Genomic DNA, 26126 nt, shown 5'->3' with positions numbered 1-26126 from the left:
TCAAGTATGCACTTGAATACCTTCTGCAAAATACTGACAGGCTGGAAGCACCCTCAGTTTCCTTTGGCAAACCACCATTTAGTTTGAATAGGAATTGGCCAGGACAAGTAAATTAGTAGAGCTCCAGAAATTTACTTGCTGGATCATCTGCGCTCATGGCTCCTTTCCTGTATTCAAAGTTAGTTGCAGAGGATTTGGAGAAGTTTGGAAGCTTTGGCCACATTTCTCATACGGAAGCAATAGCAGAGACACTTCAACTGGCACTTTTTCTTTCTTTCTTTCTTTTTTGGTCTTCTGCAAATTTCTTTGCACTTTTATTTTGAGTACTTACTGGCTGCTCTTCAAGGGAAAGCTTCCAGCGCAGCTCGCAAAAAGAGGCAGTAACAATAAAGCTGTGGTTTGACGCCAGAAAAGAAAAGAAGTTGCACAAGTTCATCTAGCCATGAGACCAGGTTTGGAGAACTTTTAGCCTTCTCGATGTTGTGCGTCAGCTTGCATTAGTTCCAGCCAGCCCAGCCCAGCTGTTAGGGATGATGGGAGTCATAGGCTAGCAGCATCTGAAATTCATGAGGCTCTTCACCCCTGCCCTAAACCATACGCTCCAACTCCCGGTAAGAAAAATCCGGGATCAGCAGCGGCGCGGCACTGGAAGTCGCTTCTACGCATGTCCAGACATACGTAGAAGCGACACTTCCGGTGCCTCTCTGCCCAATTTCCTGTGCCCAGACATGGGCAGAGCGGCACCCAAAAACGGTTCTGCGCAGAAGGAGCCTCCCTGGCAGGTAGGAAATCCGGGGGATTTACGGGATTTTTCTCTGTTCGGGATAACAGCGGGAAACGGGTTTAAATACGGGGGTTTCCTGCGAAAAACGGGGGACTTGGCAGCTATGCCTAAATCATGGGTAGGCAAACTAAGGCCCGGTGGCTGGATCCGGCCCAACTGCCTTCTAAATCCGGCCCGCGGATGGTGTTTTTACATGAGTGGAATGTGTGTTTTTATTTAAAACGCATCTCTGGGTTATTTGTGGGGGATAAGAATTCGTCCCCCCCCCCAAAATATATAGTCCAGCCTCCCACAAGGTTTGAGGGATAGTGGACCGGCCCCCTGCTGAAAATGTTTGCTGACCCCTGGGGTCTAAATGATGGCCAGGGGTGCCTTGAGCAACACTGGCCTCTGTCCCTCTTTCCTTCCCTCCCTCCCTCCTCTGATGCCCTCTTGCATCTCTGTCAGGCCACTAAGCTTGGGGGCATCCTCTTCCTAGGCCCCTGGGGGGGGGCAGCGGCATGAGGAAGTACTTCTCTTTAGGGTGGGGGGTGGCAGCACAGAGACCAGGAGTGGCAGCAGCGGTTGCCTGAGGACTCCCAAGAAGAGGGGAGAGGAGAGGAGGCTGCGGAAACACTCCAAAAAGGAGGGTGTTTGAAAGAGGTGAGAGGCAGGCAAGGGGAGGGGGGGCATAATTGAGATCCTGAGACCCACAGCGGTGCGCAGAAAGAATGCAATGGTAAAGGGAGCTGTGGACTCAAAAAGGGTGAAAACCCTTGAGCTAAGCCAGTGTTTCCCAACCTCTGGTCTCCAGCTGTTTTTGGACTACAATTCCCATCATCCCTGACCACTGGTCTTGCTAGCTAGGGATGATGGGAGCTGTAGTACAAAACCAGCAGGAGACCAAAGGTTGGGAAACACTGCGCTAAGCCAATACATGTGGACTTTTGCAAAATGGAATGGCAGTTTGATTTTACAGCCAAATCTCATGCTTCTTTCACCTACATACTGGTAGTTCCAAAAAATTTTTTTTTAAAAAAAGAAAAGATTGGCATTTTAACTAAAGGTGTATGGTGACGCACTTAAGTTGAGTATCAACACATTTAAAACTCTCCTCATCACGCCATTGATGCTGACATATCTGTTCATTGCAGTGCCAGATCAGATTTGGAGGGAGGAAGGAGATTGCTTCCGATTCGGACAGCAGGTAAGTCTGAAAGGATATTGAATAAATGGCACTTGTTTTTAGTCATACGTGTCATCAGCTGGCTTGATGCTTCATTTTGCCTGATAGGTACATTCAGGCTAGTCTGGGAGAGCGGGGAGGTCATTGTTAGAGAGTTTGTGTTTGTGCTGTGTGCAGGCTGGCATGAGGCAAGTGTTTACAACCTCTGTAACGAATGGTAGGGGCAGCAGCAGAGGACGCACAAGGGCAGCAACTTACTTGACTCCCCCACCCCCCAATAAATTGGTCCTTGATAGGGGTTTCAATAATTGTTGGTCCTTCAGGTTCATCAAGCTCCCCTGGGGATTGCTGTGACTAAGAAATACAGTGGAACCTCGGTTTATGAACACCTCGGTTTATGAATTTTCGGTTTATGAACGCTGCGGACCCATCTGAAACGGATTAATTCATTTTCCATTACTTTCAATGGGAAAGTTTGCTTCAGTTTATGAACGCTTCAGTTTATGAACAGACTTCCGGAACCAATTACACCCATGCTTCAGTTTATGAACGTTTCAGTTTAAGTACTCCGCGGACCCGTCTGGAACGGATTAATCCACTTTCCATTACTTTCAATGGGAAAGTTTGCTTCAGTTTATGAACGCTTACTCTGCGGACCGTCTGGAACGGATTAATTCACTTTCCATTACTTTCAATGGGAAAGTTCGCTTCAGTTTATGAACGCTTCAGTTTATGAACAGACTTCTGGAACCAATTGTGTTCATAAACCGAGGTACCACTGTAAGTCTCCCCCCCCACAATGGTATAATTTTCATTGTTTTTCTTAGAATGGAAATTCTCTTGAAGCTTATTTTGGGAAGAAGCGATTGCAGAACTTCCCCATTCTTCAGTTTCATTTCCATCTCAACGTGGGAAAGATCTGTAGCGCTTGTTGAACGTTATAAGGAGGTTTCCCGATTTCTATGTGTTGTGGGGTTAATCAGGCTCTGGGGAAGATAACATCAAGTGTCAAAACCCAGGGTCTTTATCATTGGCCAAAAGCTTTCTAAGGAAGATGCCAGGCGCAGTTCTGTGGGGAGGGAGTTCCAGAACTTGGAGGTACCAGAGAACGGCTTCTCCTGGGCCACCTCCATCCCAAACCTCTGAGGGTGGTAGACCTACCAAGAAGGCCCCCCATCCCCTTCCTATCTTAATCCTCAAGGATGTCTGTGGTAGATGGTATTTGGCACCTGAGTCATTTAGAGCTTTTAGCACTAACACGAGCACCTTAAATGAGGCCTGGATATGAACTGGCAACCAGTGTGGCTGTTTTATAGCAGGGATTATGTGCAATCTAAATGGATTTTTAGATCTTCACTCCTCCCTGGCCCTTATTTCTGTGTCCAGGGCGGTCTGTCTACCAGCTCCATCTGGTATGCAGGCTGAGACCCTACCTGCCTGTGGACTGTCTCGCCAGAGTGGTGCATGCTCTGGTTATCTCTCGCTTGGATTACTGCAATGCGCTCTACATGGGACTACCTTTGAAGGTGACCTGGAAACTGTAACTAATCCAGAATGCGGCAGCTAGACTGGTGACTGGGAGTGGCCGCCGGGACCACATAACACCGGTCCTGAGAGATCTACACTGGCTCCCAGTACGTTTCCGAGCACAATTCACAGTGTTGGTGTTGACCTTTAAAGCCCTAACCAGCCTCAGTCCTGTATACCTGAAGGAGCGTCTCCACCCCCACCGTTCAGCCCGGACACTGAGATCCAGCGCCGAGGGCCTTCTGGCGGTTCCCTCATTGCGAGAAGTGAGGTTACAGGGAACCAGACAGGGCCTTCTCGGTAGTGGCACCCACCCTGTGGAACGCCCTCCCACCAGAGGTCAAAGAGAACAATAATTACCAGACCTTTAGAAGGCATCTCAAGGCAGCCCTTCCATCAGACGTCAAGGAAATAAGCAACTATCCTAATTTTAAAAGACATCTGAAGGCAGCCCTGTTTAGGGAAGCTTTTAATATTTAATGCTGTATTGTTTTAATATTTGATTGGGAGCCACCCAGAGTGGCTGGGGAGACTCAGCCAGATGGGCAGAGTATAAATAATAAATTATTATTATTATTATTATTATTATTATTATTATTATTATTATTTGCTGCACCCTATGTCTGTGTGGCTTAGTGTGTCGTCCGAACCGGCGCTTGTGGTTCAGTTCTCTCCTCACTAACCACAAGTTGGAGCCAAGAACAAATCTTTAGGCACACCGCTTCTGGAGACAGTTTGTAGCCACTGTGATGAGCAGCCGCACTGATGTCTTACCCTCCATGACTTTGTCTAACCCTAAGCCACCTATGTTGTTGACCGTCACCACATCTTGTGGCATTGAATTTCACGGGTTAACAGTGGAATCCACCAGTTGCTCATGAATCCTGTGCACCTCTTTACCATTTCTTCCACCCAACCCCGAAATTCATGCTGTAGGACTTGTGAACTGAGTGTGTCTGTTTCTGTGACTGGGTCTCTGCCTCGGGTTTGGCTCCCATTCCTTCTGCTTCCCCAGCCCTTCCCAATTTTGCTGAGTAAAGTAGATAGGAAACCTCTTTTGACCTTGACTTGCGGATGAGTAGCAGGAACCAGCAGGTTTTGAGGTCTGATTGCAGCAATCAGTGAAATAGCTTTCTGTGCTAAACTGGGGTATCGTTACTGTTTTGCACCGACTTAAGCTGGGAGGTGGATAGTGCCTTTAAATCTTGTTTCTCCCCTTCTCCCTTTCCTACGGTGCTTCTTATTAAGCTTTGTCTGTTTTGCAGAGTTACATGTCTCTGTGCTCAGTTCGAATCTGTGCTTCAGCATGGCTTGAAGAGGACCAGGGGATTAGCCTTAACAGCAGCAGCTATCAAGCAGGCAGCAGGCTTCTCCACTAAAGCTGAAATGGGTAATTTGGGCTTCCAATGCGCTCAGCTCTTCTTCTTCTTTTTATTTGGTAAAAAAAAAAAGTTTAAACAGTCTGTCTTGCATTTAAACAGCTAGCAACAAATGAGATTTCAATAATGCTTCTGGAATGGAAGAGAAACGACTATTCTTATTAGTTTGGGTCTCCGCTGCTTCATACGCACCATACATTTACAGTACATGACTTCCCCCCAAGGAATCATGGGAACTGTAGTTTACACCTCCCAGAGCTACAATTCCCAGGACCCTTAAGTTACAGTTTCCAGGGTTATTTCGGGGGGGGGGGGAGGGTAGGGGTAGGGCGGGTGCTTTAAATTTATGGTATGGACACAGCCACCATTTTTTGCGGGGAGGTGACATGATGCATTCTTTTGAGCTGTTACACCTATATCGTACTTTTAAGCAAACAAGGATTTATGAAACAAAATAAAAAAGTTCCTTCCAGTAGCACCTTAGAGACCAACTAAGTTTGTCGTTGGTATGAACTTAGTTGGTCTCTAAGGTGCTACTGGAAGGAATTTTTTTATTTTGTTTCGACTACGTAAGACCAACACAGCTACCTACCTGTAACAATGATTTACGAAGCAATTAAAGAGCCACACCATAGCTGTCAACCCCCGGATTTGAAGATAAGGAATCCTATGGGGCTGTCAACTCCCGGATATGAAAGTAAGGGCGCTGAGTAAGGGAATTTCCCGCAGAAAAGGGGAAAGTTGACAGCACTGATCCACACCGTTGTAGAACATTATTAGGGTTCTGTTAATATGATACAGTCTTTCTCTGTGTGTATGTGTATAAACCAGGCATCCCCAAACTTTGGCCCTCCAGATGTTTTGGACTACAATTCCCATCTTCCCCGACCACTGGTCCTGTTAGCTTGGGATCATGGGAGTTGTAGGCCAAAACATCTGGAGGGCCGCAGTTTGGGGATGCCTGGTATAAACAGTCTCTTTGGACTCCTGTTCCTGCCCCCACCACCACTGAGGGAGAGGCATAAGTGTAAATCTAAAGTGATTTGTGGGGTGGGGGGAGGTATCACTAACTTGACATCTATCCCTAATGGGAACTAGGCAGGGGGTGAATGAGCAGGAAACAGATCTTGGGATCACAGTGGATAGCTCAGTGCAAATGCCCCAGTGTACATCCACGGTGAAAAAGGTGAATCTAGAGTCGTAATGAAAGGGATGTGCAGGGTGGGGTGAAGACTGTCAGTATGCTAGCGTCTTTATAGAGATCTATGATGCAAGCATCGTAGGCCATACGATGACCTTGAGAAAGGTCATCGTAGAGCTGGAGAGGGTACAGAGAGGGATCAGTAACCAAAACGATCAGAGGGTTGGAGCAACTCTCCTGTAAAGAAAGCTTTATAGTATTTGGGGATGTTTAGGGGGGAAAGGAAAGCAACTACCCAGACGCTGTTGGACAGCAACTCTTGCCATCCCTGACTGAACTGGGCTCAACTGTCTTGGGATCATGGGAGTTGTAGTCTAATAATATGTGGGAACCCCAAATAGAAGAACTCTGGTTTATGGCTACCTAGGTGGGCTGTTAAGTACAAGGCTGGCTTGAACCAGTGAACCCTACAAGGGAGGCAAGAGCTGTAGCTCCGTGATAAGAGCATGTGCTTTGCATGCAGACAGTCCAGGGTTCAGTCCCTGGTGCCTCCAGGTAGGGTGCAATTAGACTTGTGCTGAATTGATAAATTAGCCAAGCCCAGGTGCTGTTATTTAGGTTCTTGGCATGTAAGCTTGTGGTTGGGTTGGCTGGCCATCAGGCTTCTACAGTTTGCCACAAGAGTCCCTATTAGTTCAACGTGCCTGGGTGTTATGCCATACCTCCCAACATAAGTCCATTGCACTCGTCCAAAAGTTTGGAGTGTTGGTGCTGACCTTTAAAGCCCTAACCAGCCTCAGTCCTGTATACCTGAAGGAGCGTCTCCTCCCCCATCGTTCTGCCCGGACACTGAGGTCCAGCGCCGAGGGCCTTCTGGCAGTTCCCTCACTACGAGAAGCTAAGTTACAGGGAACCAGGCAGAGGGCCTTCTCGGTAGTGGCACCCACCCTGTGGAATGCCCTCCCACCAGAGGTCAAAGAGAACAACAATTACCAGACCTTTAGAAGGCATCTTAAGGCAGCCCTGTTTAGGGAAGCTTTTAATGTTTGATGGATTTCTGTATTTTAATGTTTTGTTGGAAGCCGCCCAGAGTGGCTGGGGGAACCCGGCCAGATGGGCGGGGTATAAATAATAAATTATTATTATTATTATTATTATTATTATTATTATTATTATTAATGTACACTATTATTGGAGGTTTCTATAATGCCTTCTACTCTCCCTTGTAACCCTGTTTCTTTTTGACATATTAACAGATAATTAGAATTTAGGTATTAGTTTTTCTTGGTTTTTCATTCTTGGCTAAAAGTTTGTGTAATTGAGAAGCTTCCCTTACTTTAAATAAACCTACACACACACACACACACACACACACACACACACACACACACACACACACAGGTATGAGTTGTCACTTCAAAGTTGCCCCATGCTAAATTCAGTTGCTTGTATTTGTCTTTTACCATAAATTGTTATTTTTCTTATCTCCCGGACTTGAGAGGACTTCTCTCCCCCTACTTGACAGAGATAAAACACTGGAGAGCTGCTGCCAGTCAGTTTAGACCAGGCACCCCCAAACTCGGCCCTCCAGATGTTTTGGGACTACAATTCCCATAATCTTTGATCACTGGTCCTGTTAGCTACGGATGATGGGAGTTGTAGTCCCAAAACATCTGGAGGGCTGAGTTTAGGGATGCCTGGTTTAGACAATTCTGAGCAAGGTAGAACAATGGTTTGAGGCAGGATAACATAGTTTTTTTTATATGTTCTTGTGATGATGAGGCAAATGGTAGGCCAGGCTGGTCTCATCATAACAATTTGAAGAGGGTTTGCTAAATAGATGACTTGGAAAGCAAAAGCTTTTATAATCTCTTTACCCATTATCAAGCTTTTCAATTCCTTGGAATCTGTTTTTAATACTCTACTTAAAGAACAGGCACTTATCCTTAAACTTCTCTGTTAATTAAAATTTCTCCTAAATCAGGAGCAGATATGTTCTCCCCTAAGCATACTTGCCTGGGAGTAAACTCTCTTGAACACAGTGCGACTTAGATCTGCACTGGATTGTGCTACAAGTTTGGCTATGCCATGCTAATTAAACGGTGAGTATGATGACCTTTCGACACAGGAGACTAGGTCTGGCAGTAAAAATTCAATTCTGTAGGGATAACTTGTGAATCGCTTCAAAGCTATTTCCATTCAAGAAGGTACAGTATGTGGTTGCATTATCAACCAGCTGGAAAACTGTTTTCAAAGCAATCAGCGAGCATTTGCAAGAACAGAATGGGTAGCTTGTTGCTTTAATTACCCTGCGTGCAATTGGCCGAAGATTAAAAAGTGTGACTTGAAATAATGATTATTTGGGAATTGTCACCAGGGTTTTGAGGCCCAGTTCAGATGCAATGAGGACACTCGAAAACAACAACATGGTTTGTGTCAATCAGCAATGAGTTTATGTATTTTCCCCGTCTTTTTCCTCGATTGCTCAGCTACAGAGGAGACTTCCTGGTTCCTTAGCCACTGTTTCCCCATCCTTTGATGTTCTAACTAGGCACCTGTGGTTTCGGCACTTCCTGCAAATCAGGATCCAGGCTTCCAACCCTGGTTTGTAGGGAGCCCTTTAACCAGGATCCTAGTTTGAATGTCAAGGGAAAGCATGGTTGAAGAAACCCAGATGTCTTTTCCGGGTGTGCTGAATGGGAGCTGGAGCTAAGTTATTGTTCATCGCTTTGCTGGGAAATGGCCCCCTTCCATCTGAATTGTGGAGCTGACCATGGCAGTACTTCTCTGTCTCCTGGGATTTTTGCCGATGAAGATTTCAGATGACCTTATGTGCGCCTATGAATGCATACTTTTTCAGAGCCGGTGTTCTGGTACTATGTGAAAGAAGTTCTAAATAAACATGAGCTGCAGCGTTTCTACTCCCTGAGGAATATTACCACAGACGTTGGCAGAGGTCGGGCTTGGCTGCGGTGTGCCCTGAATGAACATTCCTTAGAAAGATACTTTCACATGCTGCTTGCAGATAAAAGCAGGCTGAGGTAGGTAACTTCCCTTTTTTTGATCCTTTTCCTGACAGGTAAATTTCTACTGGCAGAGGCTTCCTGATGAGCCGTCTGAAACTGCAAAAACAGGCTAAAATTTCTATTCATGGCATGAACAGATGACGTACTCATTTGTTTTTAAATAGCAAATGGCTTGATCATAATTTAAGTAATTGGCAATTCTAGGCAATTCTGCTGCAGCAGAAGATGTATATATATCTATATATGTGTGTGTGTGTGAGAGAGAGAGAGAGAGGGAATGATTCCAAATGCATTGGGGTACATAACAATTTTGTATGAGTCTTCAGTCACTGCCAATTTTGTTTTAAGGTACCCAAGAGGCTGTATGAAAAAACTCCACAAACAGAAACTGACCTTAGGCAACTCACTGTGTATCAGCCTTGGACGGTATCATTTCATACACACACACACTTCCTGCTCAATCTTCCACATGCGTCCGTACATACTGACTTTGTTTAAGTGCAATTGTCTGATAAATCATGGTTTATTAGGTGGAGAATTAGCCTTGTGCCCATGCGCTCTGCCATCATCCCTCCCCTTGACCTCCTGACTCGGTGCTTCATTAAACCATGGTTTCCCATTGCATTCTGTTCCTCTGCTGCCATGAAGGCAAGTGTGGGGATGGAGGCTGTCTCTCAGGTCTCATAATCCATGGCTTATTAGACTGATAACTGCATCTGGCCCTCTCTAGCTCACTTATCTTCCAAGGAAGAGAGTGCATGAGAGAGTTCTGTTTCCTGTGCAAATAAAACTCTGCATTAGCTCTATTTCTTCAGGATGCGGACTCTAATCCTCATAACACAGCTAAGGTCTCTGTAGATCCGGGTTTACCTATGCCTTAACCCTTCGTTCCCTTGGTTAACCTACCATCTAGAGCAGTCTTCTTCATCCTGGTGCCCTCTGGACGTTTTAGACTGCATCTCCCATCATCCACCACCATTGGCCATGCTGGCTGGGACTGGTGGAAACTGTAGTCCAACAACATCCGGAAAGCCACATGTTGGGAAATGCCTTTATAGAGTGGCTGGTCAGGGCATAACGGAAGGTTGGGAAGCAGATGAGATGGGGTTGGGTTGAGGGACTGATGGCTATGAGGTTTAGTCACCCTGTTATGATTGGTGTTTGGCTATTGCTGTGGCTGTTAGCATTGAAGAGGGTGGGGGGGGGATAGGTTGGCGGGTTCTTTATACACAGTCTTTATAGCCTCGACCAGGGCCAGGGCCTTCTCAGTACTGGCCCAGACCTGGTGGAACGCTCTGTCCCAGGAGACTAGGGCCCTGCAGGATTTGTCATCTTTTCGTGGCGCCTGCAAGACAGAGCTGTTCCGTTTGGCCTTCGGACTGACACAGCCTGACCCCACAGTTACCCTCCCCTAAGGTTTTATAACTGAATTGTTTCTTTTATACTTGTGTTATTATTTGTTGTTAGCTGCCCTGAGCCCGGTCTTGACTGGGAAGGGCGGGGTATAAATAAAAATTATTATTATTATTATTATTATTAATTATTGCAGGGACCCAGGTGGCACTGTGGGTTAATCCACAGAGTCTAGGGCTTGCTGATCAGAAGGTCGGCGGTTCGAATCCCTGCAATGGGGTGAGCTCCCGTTGCTCGGTCCCAGCTCCTGCCCACCTAGCAGTTCGAAAGCACATCAAAGTGCAAGTAGATAAATAGGGACCGCTCCGGCGGGAAGGTAAACGGCGTTTCTGTGTGCTGCTCTGGTTCGCCAGAAGCAGCTTTGTCATGCTGGCCACATGACCCGGAAGCTGTCTGCGGACAAACGCCGGCTCCCTCGGCCTATAGAGCGAGATGAGCGCCGCAACCCCAGAGTCGGACACGACTGGACCTGATGGTCAGGGGCCCCTTTACCTTTACCTTTTATTATTATTATTATTATAGTAGTTTTAATGGGATGTTGGAGAATGCCAGTCCCTGAGCTTTTAAAAATGCACTCTACAGTGTTGAGCCTTAGCAGCTTACAAAGTACTATAGATAATTACTACAGTATTGAGGAATCCTTTGTCCATAACTGGGTTATGGCTTCGTCTCTAAACTGAGGCTGGCTTCACTCTGCCACAGCACAGCCTTGGTATCTGGTCTGTGTCTTGAGAGTTGGAAGAGAGTAGTAAAAAAGTCATCATAAAGGTGTCATGGGCAACACATGTGCCACTTTCCCGCTTTCTTTCAGTTTATAGAAGTAGCATAGCGCCTCTCCTGTCCCCATCCGGAAGGCAGTTAGTAAGAACCACAGCCTCTTCTGTATGTGTAGATTTGTTTACCTTTTTGTCCTGCCTTCTTTTTTTTTTAACGTCTAGTGTCTTCTACGAAGACTGGTCCTTCATGATGGATGAAGAGCGCTCTAGTATGATTCCCACCATGGCAGCTGGTATGTATCATCCAGTTTGATCTGTGCGGCAGTTTGTGGTGAAGACTGGACTAGAAATGTTTTAATGCCGGGTAACGTTTTTGGTACAGATAGGAAGAAATGAATTTATTTATATGCTGCGTCCGTGCCAAAATGGCGTCTAAGCAGGTTACAACTATAAAATCAATACACAGTTGAAATGCCCAAGAACAGTTCCATTGGTCACTAAAGCAATCTCAGTTAAAAAGGTAAATGTAAAGGACCCCTGGACGGTTAAGTTCAGTTAAAGGCCACTATGGGGTTGCGGCGCTCATCTCGCTTTCAGGCCAAGGGAGCCGGTGTTTGTCCACAGACAGCTTTCCGGGTCATATGGCCAGCATGACTAAATAGCTACTGGCGCACGGAGGACCGTGACGAGTGCCAGAGCTCACGGAAATGTTCGTTTACCTTCCCGTTGCAGTGGTACCTATTTATCTACGTGCACTGGCGTGCTTTCGAACTGCTAGGAGCTGGGGCAGAGCAACGGGAGCTCACTGTGTCGCGAGGATTCAAACCACTGACCTTCCGATCAGTAAGCCCAAGAGGCTCAGTGGTTTAGACCACAGTGCCACCCGCGTTCCAGTTAATCTCAGTTAAAACAAGCCGTTAACAAGCATGACAATTAAAAACAGTTTAACCCCACCCCACAGTTTAAACAGTAAAATCACAAGTTCATTTCAGGGGAACGCTTGCCTAAACAGTTGTGTCTTCAGGAGTCAGTGGAATGCCAACACTAATGGGACCCTCCCATATTTCAGCAGGGAGAATATTGCCCAAGACTAATGCCACCAGTGAAAAATCCCTCATCCGTGTTACCACAAGCCGATAATCATCAGATTGTAGCAAAACTAACTGGGTTCCATTAGCTGATTGTAGTGTCTTTGCTGGGCAACAGAGGGGAAATTAAAAGGATCAAGTAGCCTTATAATGTTCTTTCTTTTCTTTTTGTGAACTGCTTTGAGGTTTCTTTTACAATCAAGCGGTAATAATAATAATAAATAAACAAATTATTATTTATACCCCGCCCATCTGGCTGGGTTTCCCCAGCCATTCTGGGCGGCTTCCAACAGAAAAATACAATACAATAATCTATTAAACATTAAAAGCCTCCCTAAACAGGGCTGCCTTCAGATGTCTTCTGAAAGCTCGGGGGTTGCATAACTATAAGTTTTATGAACTATGAAATAATTTTTTTTGTGTGTGTAAATTTGTCCACTCAGTTACATTGCTTTTTTTTTTTGCTTTATATAAAGGGCTGCATTCTATTCTTTTTGCAATCAACATTGATAACAAGGATTTGAATGGGCAAAGCAAGGGCCCTCCCACAGTCTCTGACCTTCTCAAAGAATCCACACAGAATGTGACCTCGTTGTTGAAGGAATCGACTCAAGGAGTTAGCAGCCTCCTCAGAGAAATCACGGCGTCCTCTCCTGTTTCGATCTTAATCAAATCGGATCAAGATGCCGACCCCTTGCCCATTTTATCGAAGAGTCTTAGCGGTGGTAAGTCTTATTGAGCTGACTGTATTGACAGAGGTGGCCTGCAGGAAAAGCGACTTGCGTTAGATGATAGCTGTGATTTTGAACATTGGGAGGTTTTCACTCATACCTTATCTCCCAGGCAGCGACTCTTCCATATACCCTGTTGTTTGCTTCTGCATGGTATGGTGTAATGGCTAGGACATGGGAGACCAGGGTTCAAAACCCCATTTGGCCACGAAACTCACTGGGTGACCTGGAGTCAGTCACTAATTCTTAGCCTAACCTATGTGGGTAATGGGGTAGAGCAGGCATCCCCAAACTTTGGCCCTCCAGATGTTTTGGACTACATTTCCCATCTTCCCCGACCACTGGTCCTGTTAGCTAGGGATCATGGGAGTTGTAGGCCAAAACATCTGGAGGGCCGCAGTTTGGGGATGCCTGGGGTAGAGGAAGAACCATATGCACTGCCTTGTGGTCTTTGGAGGAAAGGTGGGATGTAAATGCAATAAATAAAGATTCATCATGCATAGGTGGTCAAGCAGCTAACACATTCTGATAAACACACGATAGACCAGTTAAGTTGGGGACTTTCTGTCTGTATCAAGGGGAAAAGGCATGCAAGAGACAGCGACTAGGTTGAGAGTTCTCGCTGTACAGTTAAGAACGAGAAGCTGCTACATTGTTCTAGGTCACCTCTGTGTTTGCCGTCGGGAATCCATATGAGCCGTAGCAATAACGTGGAGAATAAATTCATAAGAAATTGGCTTCCGTTCTACAGCTGTGCAAAGCCACCTTTTAAAAGCTCATAATTTGGCATGAAGTCTGAACTGACAAAATTGCAACAATTTGCTTCACCTCTGGAAAACGGAAAAGTGGCGCTTATACATTTGCGAATTCAAACCAGGTTTGGAATTTTAAAACCATGGCTATCACAAACCATGGCTATCACAAAACCATGGTTTCAAATGACATGCTATAAAATCTTGATTCTAGAAATAAGCTAAGCTTAGGCATAATGATTAGATAGCTCAGTTAGTAGGTCGTGAGACTCCTAAGAATTGTGGATTTGAACCCCACATTATTGGAATCCTGAAAAACTATTAGTTCACACTCCCCCCCCCGTTGCATATATGCTACCCTGTAAAATTAGAATAAGCTTTCTAAAATAATAAAACCGCTCTTTCTTATAGGCTGTGTGTTTTGAAATCTTTTGTGTTCATCTCACTCTTCTGCAGATTTAAAATGCAGAAAAGATCGGATGAAGAAAAAGAAGAAAGTCACAAATATCATTTCGTTTGATGATGAGGAAGATGAACAAAACCCGGGGGATGTCTTAAAGGGAATTGTTGCAGGGGAAAGCTCCGAAGAAAACTTGGACAGGTTTTCACCCTACGTAGCTTCTCCCCCCGGCCCCGGAGAGATGCTAACCAAACTGAGTGGGGACCAAAGCGTGCCTTTGTTTAAAAACGATTCTGTATATCTCAATGGGGACTGCGGCTTCCAAAAGTTGGATGTGAAAAGTATAGATGATGAAGATGTGGATGAAAATGATGATGCGTACGGCAAAATTTTGGGAAACCGCTGCATGGCAGAAGACGCAGAGTCTTGTGGAAAGTGAGTATTCTGCAGTGTCCCAAGACGACAGCATGTGGCATTTTCCTACATTAATTAAGAGGCAAACTCAAGAGATTTCAGTGGTTGTTTTGTTTTGCATGGCTTTTATCTTCAGTAGATTTGGTTGCCAAATTCCACACTCGCAAGTCTCTCTCTATGGCCCTCATACCTCTTTCCCCAGGCCACTCCCCACCCTGGCCCTGCTCTGAACCCCAAGTGTTTTTGCCTGGCTTGAAGGTGTCCTTGAACTCCGATACTGGCCCCAATTTGCCTGAATGAAGGTTAGAGATGGGTGTGCGAGTGTGTGTAGAAATTACCGTACAAAGGAAAAAATTACATTTGTGGCCCCATCTGTTTTTGCCTCTGGCTCTGCCCCACACCTGGCATACGGCGTCCGGAAGGCTGCCCCAAAGCGAATGAGGCCCTTGGGCTGAAAAAGCTGCCCCACCCTTGATCTTTGGGGGATTTCATTCTCACCGCTTTCTGAACCGGTGGCCGAGTCCTTCTTGCCACCTGTCCTGCCTTGGCCAAGTTTGTCATGAATCTTCTTGGACTTTGAAAAACAGCAACTCTCTCTCTCTCTCTCACTTTCTCTCTCTCTCTGTGTATGTGTGCGCATGAGAACATATTTATCTAGGGGGCAATCATCCTTTTTAAAGATCTAGGAAGCTGCCTGCTACAGAGTCAGGCTATTGGTCCATCCAGGTCAGTATTGTCTGTCGGAAAGGCTCTCGGGGCAAACGCCAGACTGCCCCAGACTCTTAAGAGCTTTCCTGTGGCCTGTCCCTGGCTGCCGCTACCGAAGCAGTCCAGAGGGCCGACAAATATGCGATCCTCTTCTTCTGAGAAGAACACACACAATCCATGCATGTTCCAGCAGGAATGAAGAAGCCAAAAGTAGTACTAAAGCTACTTTATTGTAAGGCTAGTTACACGGTCCATTCTCTGTTCCTCTGCCCATAAAACTCCAACAGAACAAAGCTAGGTATCTTGCTTCTTACTTCGTTGAGAAGCAGAAATGAAAAGGTACAAAAACAAAACATCGCATGGTCAGGAAGAGATAACACAGACTTCCTTTCTCAGGCTCACTGTGTGAAAACCAACTGGCACCTTAGCTGCTGCTAAAGCAAAAGAGGATATATAAAAACCCCAACATTGTCTACCCCAGTGTTTCCCAAACTTGGGTCTCCAGCTTTGTATAACTCTCACCATCCCTAGCTAGCAGGACCCGTGGTCCGTGGTGATGGGAATTGTAGCCCCAAAACAGCTGGAGACCCAAGTTTTGAAAATACTGGTCTACAGACAGAATGACTGGTAGTGGATCTCCTGGGTTTCTGTCAGCACCTAGCTCCCCCTGGGGATCGAACCTAGGACCTTTTGCACCCAAAACAAGTGCTCAACAACTGAGCCACAAAGGAAGCATGTGAGCAAAGGACTGTAAAGTATGCATTCTGCCGCGACAGCATTGCATTAACCCGGTGCAGTGCTAGCCCTTGTCCAGTCCAGCTGAAGAGGAGCTCCACGGTCAAGTTTGGAAGAAGCAGGTTAGACGGTGGCTGGGAGCAGATAGCCAGAGCAGGGGAATGATGGGCAAGGAACCATGTATATCCACTGAAGAAATTGACCAGATACCAGATGGAGCTTAATGCAAACTGTAGTGAAACGCAGGCAGTTTCTGCCACAGGGGGGCAGTTTGGATCCTCAGCAAGACCTGGTCTCAGAAGAAATCACTTGGTACATTTACCTGAAGAGCTTGCAGAGCTGCCTTTAGATCTGGGTTAGATGTTTCCTGCAACAAAATCCCTTATTATTAGTGGAAACTTGAGACACTTGACAATCACCCTGGACCAGTGTTTCCCAAAGTGCGGAATTCGTACCCCCCCGTAGTACACGAAAGGGTTCAAAGGGTACATAGCAGATTTTTAAAATTGTGCTTTATCATAGTAGTTAAAAAAAAAGCTGCAGAAAACAATTCATTAAAATTGAATGTATTATCTTCATCTGAGAAGGTGGTACGTGATTATTGTAAGTTTGAGGAACACTGTGCATAAATGATACCCCATTGGAGTCATTCCCTATCCAGATTAGACGGGCTGACCGTTTTTTAATTTTGAAGACTTTTATTTTTGGAAGCCTTCTTGGAAGGATAATCTCACCCCATGTGCCATATCAACTTCTGGGCTTTAAAAATGTACCCCGTACTGGGTTCACAACATGATGCTGTTTTACAGACTTTCTTCTTCTTTTTTGCCTTGCCTTGAAATTTTTGGATGTAAAGTGATTGATAGATGAAGCTTCTGGATTCATGCTTAGTGTCAAGGCCCAGATCTGGTGCTGCTGTAGGTGATGCTAAGGATGGAACTAAACCCATGCCCTCTGTGTCTGTATTCAAACCCCTGCTCACAACAGCCATAGAGAGTGTATACCTGGTACTGGGTGTTTGTGCAGAGTCTGGTGCTTCTTGCTTTGGGCAAGCAGTGCGGTGCAGTGGTCAGAGCGCTGGCCTAGGACCTGGGAAACCAGGATTCAAATCCCTGCATAGCCGTGAAGCTCGCTGGGTGACATTGGACCAGTCACAGTCCCCAGCCTAATCTACCTCACAGGGTTGTTGTCAGGGTAATATGAGGAGAGAAGGACCATAGATGCCACCTCGAGCTCCTTGGATATGAATGTAATAGCAATAAGAGAACAATAAATAAACAAAAATAGCAGAAGTTGGGATAGCTGACCAGACACATTTACCAAAATGTTCATGGGTGTTGATAATAAAAATATAATAATAATTTATACCCTTCCCATCTGGCTGGGTTTCCCCAGCCACTCTGGGCGGCTTCCAACAGAAAAATAAAATACAATAATCTATTAAACATTAAAAGCCTCCCTAAACAGGGCTGCCTTCAGATGTCTTCTAAAAATCTGGTAGTTGTTTTTCTCTTTGACATCTGCTGGGAGGGCGTTCCACAGGGCGGGTGCCACTACAGAGAAGGCCCTCTGCCTGGTTCCCTGTAACTTGACTTCTCGCAACGAGGGAACCGCCAGAAGGCCCTTGGCGCTGGACCTCAATGTCCAGGCAGAACGATGGGGGTGGAGACGCTTTTGTATCTTGTGAGCTGCTTTGAACACAGTTTTTAAATTTATTTTCAAGACAAAATTAGGAAGTTAAAGTAACAACCTAATAAGAAATAAATAAAAACAAAAGTGTGTCAGGGGGTGGGGGTCTACAAAACAACGACAACCGGGGTTCACAGCCATTGCCTAATAAAACTAAAGTACATTTTCAAGAGACCGCAGAATGCATTAGATGTGACAACAAAAACCGACCTGATACAGAGAGAATGCGAAACAAATGTTATGAAGCCAAGCAGAGCCCCGTTTCATTGGGACTCGCCATCCCTAAGGTTGGCTTGTCATATAAGTAAAAAATGGCTGCCAAATTGGGGGGGGGGGGATAAATGACATAAGTTTAGCTGTACCCCGAGACGCTTTTAATTCATAAATCAGCTTCTCACAAATGTGAATAAACATTATGCAACCAAATATTTATACAACCTGAGAACTCCTTCCAGCCCTGTAGTCGACCCACCAGAAATTGATGAGAGATATACTGTATATTCCTGCGTATAAGACTACTTTTTAACCCAGGAAAATCTTCTCAAAAGTCGGGGGTCATCTTATACGCTGGCTCGCATTTCTTATACGGCAAGTATATCCCAAACTCTATATTTTAACTGGAAAAGTTGGGGGTCGTCTTATACACCCAATCATCTTATATGCCGGAATATACGGTAGTTTGGAGTTTAAACACACATTTTTTTTCGTGGAAAGGCTGTGTTCTAGTTAAAGCCTAATGTTATACACAATTTTTGTTTTCTGAAAAATGTGATTGTTCTTTAGACCGTCTGAGGGTGTCACGAGCAACTCGCTGGTTTGCGCCTGGCCTCCTCTGCAAGTCCTGAATGATGATTCTGATGAGCTGTTCCCTGTCAGTGCTGTGGGCTCTTTCTCCCAGACCGGTGAGTATCTATTGTTAACAGTCGATATCTTTGCAGCCAAGTGCAAAGAATGTCTGAAACAAGTACAGTGGTACCTCGACATCCGAAGTCGACAACCCCGGAAGTCTTTTCGCCCCGCGTGCGCGGTCGGCGCATGTGCAGAAGTGTGAAATCGCACTTCGCGCATGTGCAGAATGGGCGCTTCAACAACCGAAGACTTCGACTTACGAAGACGGCCGTGGAACGGATCGTCTTAGTAAGTCGAGGTACCACTGTAACTGAAATGCATGGAGGGCGAATGACTTATAACACAAAATGTTGGGCTATTTTTGAAAGGGGGCATGCAAGGAAGTACTTTTTTTCTTTGACGCTTTTCTCTCTCTTCCCTTGCCTAGTGAGTTTTCTGTATGTTTGTACTGGAGAGATAAATGTTGTACTGTTGTTATTATTATTGTGGTTAATTAATTCGCATTAATAAGTTTACTTGCAACACAGTAAATAAAACCCCTACTTAAAAATACACATCACAATAAACTGAAAACATACGGCTATACATCAGGGGTCAGCAAACTTTTTCAGCAGGGGGCCGGTCCACTGTCCCTCAGACCTTGTGGGGGGCCGGACTATATTTTGAAAAAAATATATGAATGAATTCCTATGCCCCACAAATAACCCAGAGATGCATTTTAAATAAAAGGACACATTCTACTCATGTAAAAACATGCTGATTCCTGGACCGTCCGCAGGCCGGATTTAGAAGGTGATTGGGCCGCATCCAGCCCCCGGGCCCTAGTTTGGGGACCCCTGCTATACATTTTTATTGTACTCGCCGTTTCAGTACATCAGAAGAAAAATGCCCATTTCTCCATCAATTTATTTGGCTCATTTGCTCGTATTCTCCCATAATAGATTGCCTTTGTCCTTTTCACTATAGTTCAAATATTTTTAATCCACTGAAAGGTAGTGCGGGAAGTCTGTTTCTTTCTATAGCTTGTCCATTCGGCTAAGTGAGCAACTGAGAGAGCCTGCACAATAAGAAGCCAAAGGGTGCTGGCTGACCATCCTTTCTGGGACATGCCACCAGACCTTGGAGAAATGTATTAATAGAAGGAGGAGGGAAGACTAAATACAAATAAGTGTGGCCCGTGCAAATAGCTAACATCAAAAATATAGCTGACGAGGAAAATATAGTTCATCGTTGAACAGAAAGCGAGTTGCCAAGCCTGAAGATTGACAGTCACTTGTAAATCATCACGTGGAATGAAAATTTGAGCTTTTGTGCAACTTCCATTCATCTCACTGGGTCTCTTTTGGGTAGATGGTGCCCTTTTGTGTTTTCCTCTTTGGCAGCTATGAGTAAAAAAGACCTGAAAGCGTTAACCGCTGCATCCAGTGCCCTCCTGTGGATTTAACTCTGCAGCATGGTATAAATAGTTGAAAGGCTTGCATACAATTGATCAAAGCCCCTCTCTTAAAAAGCCATTGTCAGGTGCCAAATGGAATGCATACCTTTCCATTAAAGGCTGAAAAGGCTTAATGTGCCCATGCAATTCATGTCGATATTCTGTCCCCTCCCCCCCAACCACGCTGCCCAATACAGATGAACTGGAATCTTGTTATAAAAGGCTTTCTTTTGGAGGGGAGAAAAATCCTAGCAAGAAGCAGCTCTCTGGGGCTAGCAAGGCAAGCTGCAGCTATTCAACTCCCCGGACCACCTTCCTTCTCTCTGAGTGCAGACGGGACACAGCTGCAAGGACCTGTCCTTTGCATTTGTTGTTTCGGCATATTTTTTTCATACACACAGCAACACTGAGAAGCCAGCGAGACAATGACAAATGACAATAGTTCCTTTAGAGATTGAAAGAAGAGTGACGCACACAGCTTGAACTGGCCTCTGGAAATGCCTGGCTAAATGATCTTGTCCCATTGAATGCAAAAGAGAGGGGGAGACTTTTCAAAATGTTGTTGTCGGACACTATGCTGTCATTCACCTGTCGGGCACTCAAATTCCCTTCTCCCCTCCCCATTTCTCCTTTTTTCCCTTTCTTCTGCCTCCTGCACAGCCGGTCAGGTATGGCTTGATGGAGCATCTAAAGTTGAAAAGGACTGTTTTTAATCCTGAGGGAGCTGAAAAATAATGGCTTAGGAGCCTGGGGTCATACCCAACTAAGCAGACCCTCTGAAATAAAGGAACCTAAGTTAGTCATGCCCATTAACTTCAACAGGTGTGCACAACGTGTAGATACAATTCATCACCTGTAGCTGTACCTTAGTTCTTAAATACCACAATTCGGAACCCGAGGTCCACATTTCTTGATGGGCAAATTTCTAGCACTAACTGGCAGCCATAGCCTGAACCAGAGGCAATAGTGAGCAGAGCAATAAATCGAATTTTACTTGCACACTGTAGACTACTTTCTATTGCTGCATATCTTCTAGTAGCCTGGGTGTGAATCTGTTTCCTTCTACAGTCAAACCTCAGTTTACGCCTACCTCGGCGAGCGACCGCTTCGGCGAGCGACCGCCGCGGACCCGGAAGTGTTTGCATTCGGGTTCCACGGCGTTGGATGCGCAGAAGCGATCTGCGCAGCGCGTGCGTGCCTCCGCGGAATGGATTACGGTTGCAAACTGAGATACCACTGTAAATGGGGTCCAGCCCTCGTCCCTTGACAAGGACAGATGTGGTTTCCCTTTCCCGAGTCTAAACATCCAGGGCAAAACCAATATCCAGCCTGAAGACTGGACAGTGAATGCAGATTTTCCTCCATTGTTCTATAATAATTCTCTCCTTCAATGGACAAGCAAGAGACCTGGGTTAGTAGGGAGTAGCTTGAGCCAGTTTCCCCTCTCCATAGTGGCTTTGCAATGTCTCAATGAGCCTGAGCCTCAGATATGAAGCTGCAGAGGTGACACAGACTGCCCTGCTGGTAACGTGGTTCTGAGGTTGGGAGGCAGGCTGTGGGGTAGTTGGCTATGGCAAGTGGGGGGTGGTGGTGGAAGTTACACATAGCGAGCAAACCAGCAAACCCCTGTCACCTTTCCACCTTTAAGGTTGGGGCAGGGGAATTCTCCTTGGCCTTGTCACTGATGGGTGGGGTGGGAACTGGGATCCTAGCAATTGCAATTTTTGGCTTGTCTGCCAAAAATTGTTCACCCCGGGCAGGATGCTGTTACTTTTCTGTGAATTGGCAGTGACCACAACCCACATCTCATTCAATGCGAGGACCAACTAGTGTTTGGGCTTTGCAAAGTGACTGTATAACACCTCTATTTTATCACCTAATTTCGGTAATCTGTCCTGTTTCCTGAATTCTTGTACTTAAAGGTTGCAGAATGCAGAAATGTTTTACAAATACTTTTCTTTTTCTTTTACCAATTCATAAAGTTACTCTTAAGTCCCATTGAATTGAGTTATGTGAATTATAACTGCTTAGTAGTTAAGTCTAGCATTGCACTCTTTAGTGTGTGCTTTATAGGGATCTGATTCTTGGCAAGCAGCCTGTTAGTCTTGAATAAAGATCTCCAGTAATTGGTAGATTTCAACCTCCATCTTGGCTGGTTCCCTTGATTACAATATTTAATTCAGTGTATCATTGCACTCTATGAAATTGTCCCAGAATGGATTTCTCACAAAGCTGAATTCTGAGAGTGAAAATTAACAAGGCTGCTTTCAAAAGTGGACCAGTGCCTGGAAGAAAGTAACACTGAACTAGAACCTCTGTCATATTTCTTCTAACTCTGTTATCCATGTGCTATTTTAGGTAACCTGGAGAATGGTGATGAGCACGAAACAGCTGATTTTTCAGTAGAAATGGCTCGGCGAAATGCCAACTCACATTACAGGTATAAGGCAGATTAAGTTTTCTAGCTTTCAAACAAGCCCATACAACTTTCTGTTTTCTTCCTGTCTAAAGCTTGGTATATGTGTAATGGCAAACCATGGTATGGCAGTTTCTTTACTTACTTTGTTTATGCAAGCCATAGTTTGTTGTTGCATCTGAGCCAAGGAAAAAGTGATTAGCACAAACCTTTGTTTATGCGTGCAAACCCTCGGAGAAATGTGTTTGAAAATGAGGTGTGCATAGAAACTATGCCTTGCAGTAACAAATAGTTCATGAAGGAAACTTGAGAGGGGAGCAAGTGCATGAACCTGGGACTCTATTAGGAGTAGAGTCAAGGGAGCTCAATTTTCTGGGCATCTGGATAATGTGGTGGCGTGTAATGGATAACTAATACCGATACTAGTCATTATGGTGCAATCAAAATGAATGAGAGTTGTGCATTGAAATGGATTGTGCCCAGTCTGGTTCTTGTAGTTCAAATGTCTTCCGTAGGCTCTTCAGATTTTCCTTTGTTTTCCTTTTTAAAAGCAGGGAAGAAGTGAGCCCCCCAGTCCAAGAGAACTCTCTGCATGATCTGCTGCCCTCGGCCACTGTGCCAGAACCGATGACCGTTGGTAAGTCTCTGCTGAGCCGGATTCAGGATAAGTTCCAGCATTGGCAGGAGTTCCTGTCGGTTTCATAGAACTGATTCAGCTGTCTCCCTGCATAGTGGCCTCCTGATGTTTTCAGCTGCAACCCTCATCAGCCCCAGCCAGCAGGTCCAATGGATAGAGATGGTTTGGAGCTGTACCCTGACAGCATCTGGAGGGCATCAGATTAGGGTAGGCTGGGCTAATTCAAATTTTGGGGCTATAAATCGGTAGCCCAGTAGGCAGCGATTCACAACATTAGAAATATAAAACCCCCAAAATCGGAAGCAAAACCCCCATGACTTGAGAAGAACATTGCAGGATCAGACAAAAGGCTTAGCTAATCTTTCACTATGTTTCTAATAACAGTTGGCTAGATGTGCCTTGGAAGCATATGACATCTGCTCCCCCTTATTGTGACCCCCCAAGGTATAACTATGTGCAATCAGTAGGGAAAGAGGTGGGGAAAGCCCTGCTTTACTCAAAGCGGTCTGTTAATACCATGATTAGTTATTGCATTCATGGAATCTTCATAATTTGACTTCACATCCAAAGGCGAACTCCTCCGTTGTCTCCCGAGACTGATGGATGGCAACAGATAACAATCTCTTACTAGGAAGAATCTCAAAAGCAATTTCACAATACATTAAAAACAGTCACACATATAAAAACAAATTGAAATGTGTTCAGATTTAAGAAATCTGAACTGGGATTTAAAAAAATATCCTTGTATGGAAGGGAGGAAAGTCTCTAACAGGTGCCCCAAAGAGAACAGAGAAGGAACTCTGATACACAGTGGGAGGGAGTTACCATAGGCTGGTATTTCCTGGTTCTGAGCTTGTGCAGAACAGACTCCTGATAAGACGGTCTCTGCATTATAGCCTCTTCTGCAGAGCAGTGATTGGTTGGATCAATAAAGCATGAGACCATCTAGTCGCTAGTGGGCTGTCTGTTGTGGAAGGACTTCAGCTAACCACCCTTCTTCCAACCCAGGTTAGTCATGGCTGTGTATATCAAAGCCATTATTGGGTTGAGGCCAATATGCTCTGACATCTTGTATATCCATCACAATCTCAAAGATAGCCCTGGGAGTCCCGTCTTGTCTGTAATGTCCAAGCACTGAATGATTATTTTGGTGACTTCTGTGTTCCGTTGAGCATCTTCTAAAAGCGTCACTTTGCTATAGTTTATAGTGTCTGGGCCTAGGCTAAAATTATTAGCATCAGCACCATCTGTTGATTTGCATGCCAATTTCCCACAAAATTGCACCCAAATCGGCTTAACCTCTCAACCAAACAACAATAATAAATATAACTATTCAAAAGACTTATCAAGAACAATAAAAAATGTCAGCAAGTATAGAAAATAAATGCATATTACATGTGAAGAGTCAAGGCTTTTGAGATGTTCATTCAGTATTTTGTCTATTTCATTCTGCTCTTGGAGCTGAAATTTAGAAAGTGCGCCTTAAATTTAACCTGCCATAAACATTCAGAACAGGCTGGGAATTTATCACCACCTGGCAAATAGAAGGGGAAGAAATGGAGGCAGTGAGAGATTTTACCTTCTTGGGCTCCTTGATCACTGCAGATGGTGACAGCAGTCACGAAATTAAAAGACGCCTGCTTCTTGGGAGAAAAGCAATGACAAACCTAGACAGCATCTTAAAAAGCAGAGACATCACCTTGCCTACAAAGGTCCGTATAGTTAAAGCTATGGTTTTCCCAGTAGTGATGTATGGAAGTGAGAGCTGGACCATAAAGAAGGCTGATCGCCGAAGAATTGATGCTTTTGAATTGTGGTGCTGGAGGAGAGAGTCCCATGGACTGCAAGAAGATCAAACCTATCCATTCTGAAGGAAATCATCCATGAGTGCTCCCTGGAAGGACAGATCGTGAAGCTGAGGCTCCAATACTTTGGCCACCTCATGAGAAGAGAAGACTCCCTGGAATAGACCCTGATGTTGGGAAAGATGGAGGGCACAAGGAGAAGGGAGGTGGTTGGACAGTGTTCTCGAAGCTACCAACACGAGTTTGACCAAACTGCGGGAGGCAGTGCAAGACAGGAGTGCCTGGCGTGCTCTGGTCCATGGGGTCACAAAGAGTCGGACATGACTAAACAACAAATATCCAAATATGCACCTACTGTTATTTTTATGTGCTGAATTTGTTTGTGCAACTTGGCAGGGAGGTTTAATATCTGGAATGCAGAGCTTTTTTTGTCAAAACAGTTTTTAAAAATAAAACCGATTGGCAGCTGATAGATTTCCATAGAATGGCAGTAAAACATTTATTCCAATGAGTATTTAAAAAATTCCTTCCAGTAGCACCTTCCAGTAGCACTAAAGCCCACACCAATGACAAACTTAGTTGGTCTCTAAGATGCTACTGGAAGGATTTTTTTTATTTTGTTTTGACTATGGCAGACCAACACGGCTTCCTAGGTGTAACTATTAAAAAATTGCTTGATTCTTCCTTGTGCAGGGTGCTAAAAATGTTGGTCACCAGTAGGGGGAGCAATTGCTCCTGCGCTCACTAGCTGCTTCTAACTCTTGGCCAATTTAGCAAAAACATTATATGTGATAATTTTTCTCTGCTTTCGTGGGTGATATTTAACCTCATTTTCAGCTATCCTGGAAGTTGATTTAAACCCTTAAACATCAAAGGTCAACCCAGGATACCTATAGAGCAGGAGACACTAAACATCAAAGATAAACGCTGGCTTACCTTTTAATCAAAGAGGGTGTCTCCCGAAGTCGGTGTAGGAATTCCTCGCTTAACACACGGTTTGCAAAATAAAATAAACGCCCTAATAGGAAACCGAAGCGAAGTTGATTCCACATAGTAATTGGGCACTTATGTGGTCACCTGCAGTGGTTTCAAGGAGTGGTCCAATCACCACTAACTCCAGCGTTCTCCAACCTGGTGCCCTCCAGATGATGTTGATTGGTTGTTGAGCTATGACTGCCACCACCCCTGACTACTGCTTGGACTACTGCAATGCGCTCTACGTGGGGCTACCTTTGAAGGTGACCCGGAAACTGCAATTAATCCAGAATGCGGCAGCTGGACTAGTGACTGGGAGTGGCTGCCGGGACCACATAACA

General features: G+C 45.1%; 1 protein-coding gene across 20 annotated transcripts in view; it reads left to right on the top strand.

Annotated features, from left to right (window-relative positions):
- SNX29 (sorting nexin 29) overlaps positions 1 to 26126 on the top strand; it is a 258108-nt gene that overhangs the window by 8344 nt on the left and 223638 nt on the right. For 4 of the 20 annotated variants that reach the window (XM_088656766.1, XM_060282867.2, XM_060282865.2 and 1 more), the window contains exons 1-10: positions 502 to 782; positions 1918 to 1970; positions 4742 to 4866; positions 8857 to 9037; positions 11374 to 11444; positions 12716 to 12964; positions 14179 to 14557; positions 18452 to 18570; positions 22311 to 22392; positions 22920 to 23005. In XM_088656766.1, coding sequence (XP_088512892.1) covers positions 567 to 782; positions 1918 to 1970; positions 4742 to 4866; positions 8857 to 9037; positions 11374 to 11444; positions 12716 to 12964; positions 14179 to 14557; positions 18452 to 18570; positions 22311 to 22392; positions 22920 to 23005 — 1561 coding nt within the window. In that variant the 5' untranslated portion in view covers positions 502 to 566. Of the gene's footprint in view, positions 1 to 324; positions 453 to 498; positions 783 to 1917; positions 1971 to 4741; positions 4867 to 8856; positions 9038 to 11373; positions 11445 to 12715; positions 12965 to 14178; positions 14558 to 18451; positions 18571 to 22310; positions 22393 to 22919; positions 23006 to 26126 lie in introns of those variants that run through there. The other 16 variants (XM_088656772.1, XM_088656769.1, XM_035130587.3 and 13 more) reach the window with 10 other exon arrangements.

Source organism: Zootoca vivipara, chromosome 13, assembly GCF_965207765.1.
Source record: "Zootoca vivipara chromosome 13, rZooViv2.hap1.1, whole genome shotgun sequence".
NCBI classification, from domain to species: Eukaryota; Metazoa; Chordata; class Lepidosauria; order Squamata; family Lacertidae; genus Zootoca; species Zootoca vivipara.
This window is presented reverse-complemented; position numbering and strand designations above follow the sequence as displayed.